Source organism: Echinops telfairi, unplaced genomic scaffold (assembly GCF_000313985.2).
Source record: "Echinops telfairi isolate 266 unplaced genomic scaffold, ASM31398v2 ScPeMD7_7421;HRSCAF=8459, whole genome shotgun sequence".
NCBI lineage: Eukaryota > Metazoa > Chordata > Mammalia > Afrosoricida > Tenrecidae > Echinops > Echinops telfairi.
The window spans coordinates 12381412-12387795 of NW_022111321.1; the positions used below are offsets into that span (position 1 = coordinate 12381412).

General features: G+C 42.7%; 1 protein-coding gene across 1 annotated transcript in view; it reads left to right on the top strand.

Annotated features, from left to right (window-relative positions):
* The first annotated feature begins 3303 nt into the window (after positions 1–3303).
* The window catches only part of DYNC2H1 (dynein cytoplasmic 2 heavy chain 1), a 298686-nt gene continuing 295605 nt past the window's right edge, over positions 3304–6384 (top strand). Inside the window, exon 1 of the mRNA XM_030887685.2 lies at positions 3304–3498. Coding sequence (XP_030743545.1) covers positions 3304–3498 — 195 coding nt within the window. The remainder of the gene's footprint in view (positions 3499–6384) is intronic.

Here is a 6384-nt window from a genome sequence, read left to right on the forward strand (position 1 = left end):
TATTGTAACTATGGGAGTAGAAAGCCATTTTTCAAAACCCAGAAAAGGCTGGGGTTCCAAACTGCTGACCTGGTGGCTCACAGCCCAATGGGTAACCACTGTGCCACCAGGGCTCCTTGAAGCAATCATAGGGACCTTATCAGAAGGAGACAGGATATCAGAGAGCAAGTTGGGGATCTGATAAGCAAAACAGAGAGGTATTTGAAGATGTGAAATTGCTGGTTTTGAAGATGGATAAAGGGACCTTGAGCCAAGGAAGGCAAAAAATGCAACGGAAGAAACTGGAAAAAGAAAGGAAGCATGTTCTCCAGAGCCAAAAGAGAGAGAGAGACAGACAGACAGAGAGAGAGAGAGAGAGAATGGCCCTGCTGACGCCCAGCGAGACCCACTTCAGATTTTCATCCGGTAGGACTGTAAGATAATGACTTTTGTTGTTCGAAGTCACTAAATTTGTGGTAATTTGTTACAGCAACAATAGAAAACCAGTAATTGCTCTTTGTAGCACATTTGTTACTGCTTATTGAGGGGAGGGGAGTGGCAATGCTGGACCCGAAAGGCTTTAAAACATGACAGTTTACAAGGCTGTACTCATTCTGTTTTGAAGACACTGATACATGTATTCTGAGCATGCTCCTTGTTCTATTCCCTATGCGAGCATAGAGCGTAAACTCCATCTCTTCCTTCCCCCACCTTTTTTTTTTAAGTGAAGGCTAGACTTGGATCCAAATGAGACTACACAGCTGATCTTGGCCAGTATATATTCCAGGAATTTGTTCCATTTGGGGAGCACTTTGTATCTCTCTTAGTTACGAGTTTACCTAATAAGAGACTAAAGTGCTTTTAGAAATATTTCAGAGCAGGCTCTGGGAGTGAGCTCCAGACCGGAACTCTAGACAGAATCCTTCAGGTAACCCAGTGGCTCTTCCTACTGGTGTCAGTTTGGGAGAGAAAGTTTGGAGCTCACTTAGTTTTTCCAGGGTTCATCTGAATTAGAGGGAGAAAAAAAATCCTATGCAAAGCCAGTTCGATACATATCCCAGGGTGAATCTAAAAGTGAATCTGTTTGGGAACCAAGAATGCTAGAGAAAATGCTATTTGCCTTGATAACGTTATGTCAGAATAGTATACTGCTGAAAGAAAACTGCCTTCTTGACAATTATAAAGAAAATCTTATATGTAAATTTCACTGCTCCAACCATTGCCATATAATACAGCATGCCTCTGCATTAATACAATATTCAAACAAGATTATAATTACAATTCAACAAAATAGATCACTGAACATAATTTTAATGAAAATGGATTTTAATTCATTGGGCAATAGTTGTGATATTGTAATTAATGCTGTAAAAAAAAAAGCAATAGCAGCTTCCCCTCCTTCCTGAGTCTCAGTGTAACTCATGTTTTTATCCTCACTTCGTTTGGTGGATCAATGATTGTTTACATGTCAAAGAAAATGGAAAAATAGGGTGGGAGTGCAGGAAGATGGGAAAAGATATTACAGTATTGATATATTAAAAAAGAAAAGGCAATCTACCCACCCCTCCAACCAAAAAAACCCCAAACTCACAGCTATCAAGTCAATTCCAACTCACAGTGACCCTATAGGACATGGTAGAATTGCCCTGTGGGTTTTTGAGATTGTAAATCTTTTCAGGAGTTGAAAGCCTCATCTTTCTCCTGCAAAGTGGCTGATGGTTTCAAACTGCTGACCTTGTAGTTAGCAGAGCAACGTGTAACCACCACGTCTATGCCACTAGGGTTCCTCCCTACTACCTACAGTTGTCCCATTTTGTCCAATGTAGGGTATATAAATTATAATCTTGACAACTGAATTTTATTAAACATGTTTCAAAAATAAACTCTGTTCTCTCTTACTACACCAGTTGCCTTGGAGTCTGACTCGTCGTGATTCCATGTCTTCAGGCTAGAATAGCGCTCCATAAGGTTTTCAGTGGCTGTTTTTTGTGGGGAATAATAATGTCAGGACATTCTTTCAAAGATCTTCAAAGACTCAAACTTCTAACCTTTTCCGTGAGCAGACCAACATGCTTGAACTGCTGGCACCACACAGGACTATTACACTTAATTGAAACATCTTTATGAAGGTTTTAAAGAAGTGAAACCACGTAATGACCATTTTCATATTTGAAATGTGCATAGCTGAGTTTCTTCAAATAGATAAAATTCCCTTCCCATGGTGCAGTGGCTAAACATCTGGCTGCAAACCTGTGTTCCTGAAAAGAATGACAGCCTTGGAAGTCTCTGGGGCAGTCCTACTCTGTCATAAAGGGTGGCTTTGAGTTGGAATGATATGACGGCCGTGGGGGGAAAAAGGACTTAGAGCTCTACTATTGTATTGCTATCTTTTCACACCTCTCATATTGTCTGATGTTGCCATTTTGTGCTCCTTCATATTGGGCACTTGTTAAGAAGATAAATGAATCAATGTGTGTATTTGGTGGGTTGGAGGATCCAGTCACGTAGGGGCTTTTTGGAAGAAACTCCTGGAGACCTGCTTCCAAAAAACCGGGTACTGAACACCCTAAGTAGCACAGTTCTAGTCTTCCGTCCACGAGGTCAGCTCTACAGCAACTGGTAGTGGTGGTGGATTTAGTAATAACGCTGATAAACGTTGGTGGTTAATGTTTTCTTAAATTAGTTATTGTCGTTTTGTTAGGTGCCCTCCAGTCAGTTCTAACTAGAAACGCTGCCGGATCCTGCGCCATCCTCACAATTGTTCTTCACTGTGTCCATCCAAAAAACAACCGAATCCAAGTAATGGCAGGGAATTAACCCACACGGAAAGAGCGGAGACAGATCTAAAAACAACCCTAAAATAGTAATCTCTTTACATTCGCATCATTCTCTCGGTGTGGCGGAGGGACATGAATACAGTTCGACATCACGCACGCCGTTTTACCTGAACGCTAGACGGATCCCTCCTAACTAGGATAATAAAAAGGCAAGTTTTAATGGCTACACGAACTCACCCACACCCCTAACAACCTGTGAGCGTGGGGAGCGAAACCGAGCTCCGAGGTGGTCGATTGGCGCTCGACCTTTGCGTGCTCGTACCCGCGTCGTTGACGCTCCGGGCGCGCCGCCGCCGCCGCGGCTCTCGTCGCCATAGCGACGGCCCCTGGCAACCGCGAAGCGCTGCGGGATCTGCGGGCCGAGTGCAGGGTTTGCCCAGACGTCGGATCTTCCCTTCCTTTCCTCGCGATTGTTTCCCCTCCTTCTCTCTTTCCTGCTCTCCCGCTTCCTCCCCAACAGCAGCCCTCCCGCCCCCGCCCCTAAATCATGGCGGGCCGCCTCGCGGACGTCCGAAAGCTTTTCATCTTCGCGACCACCGAGAACTACTTCGGCCTGACGTCGGACCCCGGGGAGCAGCCGCTGCTGAACAACTCCCCCGAAATCAACAACTTCTTGGACGACGGGAACCAGATGCTCCTCAGGGTGCTGCGATCTGAAGCCGGGATCTTCTTTTCCAACACGGTACGGTTCCCTGCGCCCCGGTCCGGACTCACTTTCGCGCCCCCAGGCCCCGTTTAGGGACGTCGGCCCCGTAGCTTTACGGGAGCACCGCGCCCTTCACCTTCTCACCGCCGTCGAGTGAGCGTTTCGGGCAGGATAGAGCCGCCCTGTGGGTTTCGGAGACTAACTCTTTACAAGAGCGGAGACTCCTCTTTCTGATTGCGAACTGCTGACCTTCTAAGCAGCCCAACGCGTAATCCATTGGCGCCCACTGAAAATACTTTGTACTTAAGCTTGCAGCGCATTTGGCTGAAGGAAATTCCCCGTCCACAGCCACGAACAAGAACAACTGTATGCATACTTTCCAAGTTTTAAAAATAAATGCATGTGAGTTATGAGGAAAATAAATAGGTACCTCCTTTAGTTCTTTTTCTATTTTTCATTCCCGTTTTTGAAGTTGTTTGTGGCACATTCTAGGGATTGTTTTGGGGTTGTACACTGATTTTAATGTTGCTCAGGGAGGGGGTGGTTGGGAATTCAAGTCTTTTACACAATGATATATTACATTCTACAATAAAGTTTAATTATTTGTTGGCTAACATATACTATATTAATTAGGCTATTTATCGGTTAACTTCACTAGCAAGATTGCTTAAAATGGTTTCATTGCTTATAACCATCTCTCTCATATATATATCAAGGTAATCATAGAGAAAAATTGCTTGGCACATTAGTGAGCTCCATTAAACAGATGAAAGTTAACAAATTACAAACATTTTCAAACATTCTAGTTTTGTTCCAGCCACATCCCTAGGCCTATAGACTAGGTGCTACACAGCAAGCATTCAGTGCAGTTTTGTAGATCCACCGAATCATTCATCTCATTTACTGTCTATCATTCGTGGATCTCATTCAGTTCTATTCAACCAATATCTATTTTGAACTCAATATGTGCAAGACACATTGGCAAGGTTGTTAGGTTTGCAAAGCTATATGGATGATTGTAGAGAATGTTTATTTTCTCTGCCAGACACTGTTCCAATTGTTTAATATTCATAGCAACAGTATAAGATACGAAGTGTTCTATTACCATCTTATGGCTCAGGAAAGGAGCCCTGGTGGTGTAGTGGTTGGGTTGCTAACCTCAAGGTCCGCAGTTCAAAACCACCTCAGGAGAAAGACAAGGCTTTCTACTCCCACAAAGAGTTACAGTCTCAGAGCCCCACAGGGGCAGTTCTTGTGAGTTGAATTGACTCGCGTGCAGTGAGGGGTTTTTTGAGTATGGCTTAAGAAAGTGTTCACTCTTCTGCTTCTCTAACAGACTGGCCAGCTCAGAGTAGGTCCCTGCCTCTATTTCCTAGTGCCTCACATCAATGACTTAACAAACTGTAAAATCAGGGTACATTGTTAGCAGTACTTTTGAAAATTCAAATAGAATACAATAAGAAAACTAGGTAAGGATAGATTTGAATTTGTGAAAGTGTAGTTTAGAAGGCACAAAGTAAAAAATATAAATAAGGGTAAAAGCAATTACTAATGGAGTACAACGATCTAATTGTTATTGTAAATTATTTATATTTAAAGATGTTAGGTCTTAATTTGTGGTTCAGATGTTCAGAGCTACTGTGATTTAATAAGATACTGTTGTGAACTGATTCCAACTCATGCTGACCATATAGGACAGGGTAGAACTTCCCCTGTGGGTTTCAGACTGAATCTTTCCAGGAGTAGAAAGCCTCCTCTTTCTCCCATAGAACAGTTGATGATTTCGAACTGCTGACCTTTCGGATTGCCGCCCAACTTGTAACCACTATACCACCAAGGTTCCTCTTAATGAAGCAGGAAATCAAAGATGGCTACCAAGTACCTACTTTGTTCCTGGCATTGTTGACACTAGGACTAAGACCCATCCCAAACCCAAACCCATTGCCATTGAGTCTGTTCTGACTCAGAGCGGTCCTACAGGATAGAGTACAACTGCTCCCTGTGAGTTTGCGAGGCTGTAAGTCTTTTATGGGAGCAGAGTCTCCTCTTTGGAACTGCTGACCTTGTGGTGAGCAACCTTACTCATAATCACCACGGTCGCCTAGGAATAAAGATTTGTTCATGCCTTTAAGCAGTAACAGTTGAGTAGAAAAAGATCGGCAAAATCATTGTAAGAAATAGAAGTATATAAAATAGTGATACTGCTGATAAGATAAAATTAGAGTTTATTATAGTATATGCATATAGTACATAGTATAGTAGTTGGGAACTGCTCTAAACTTGTGTGGGAGGGCAGGCCTCAGTGGAATTCATGAATTTTAAAGTGAGATCTGAGTTATGAGTTGGCAGTCAAAAGGTCTGGGGTAAGAGTGTTCCAAGCAAAAGCATGCTAAGTGCCAGGGTCATAAGCAGGGTTCCAGCACGGTTTCAAAGTAGCAGGGCAAAAGAAAAGTCCTGGGTGACTGTTACAATTGCAGTGAATGAAAGAACATGGATGATTAGGTGGGAGAACAGAGCGGGGGCTGATCTTCTAAGACTTTATATACCATGTAGGTTGAAATAGGAAATCATTGATAACCCTAAACCAGAGGAAGATGAGAGATCTGGTTTATGCTTTGAATAGGGTTCAGCTCTGGAATGAGACAGACAATAAACATTGAGAACCATATGGTCTTTGCCTTAGCTGCAACTCTGCTTTTGTAGTGTGAAAGTCATGGACAATAAGGTAATGAATGAACATGATTTTCTACTAAAGCTTTGTTTATGGACACTGAAACTTGAACTTCATGTACAGTAACAAGGCCTAAAAGATTCTTCTTTCCATTTAAAAAAATGTATAAATCAATTTTAGCTTGTGGGACATAGTTTACCAAACCCTAAGGAGAGGATGGAGGATAATATTGTTACCCCTAAAGAAAAACT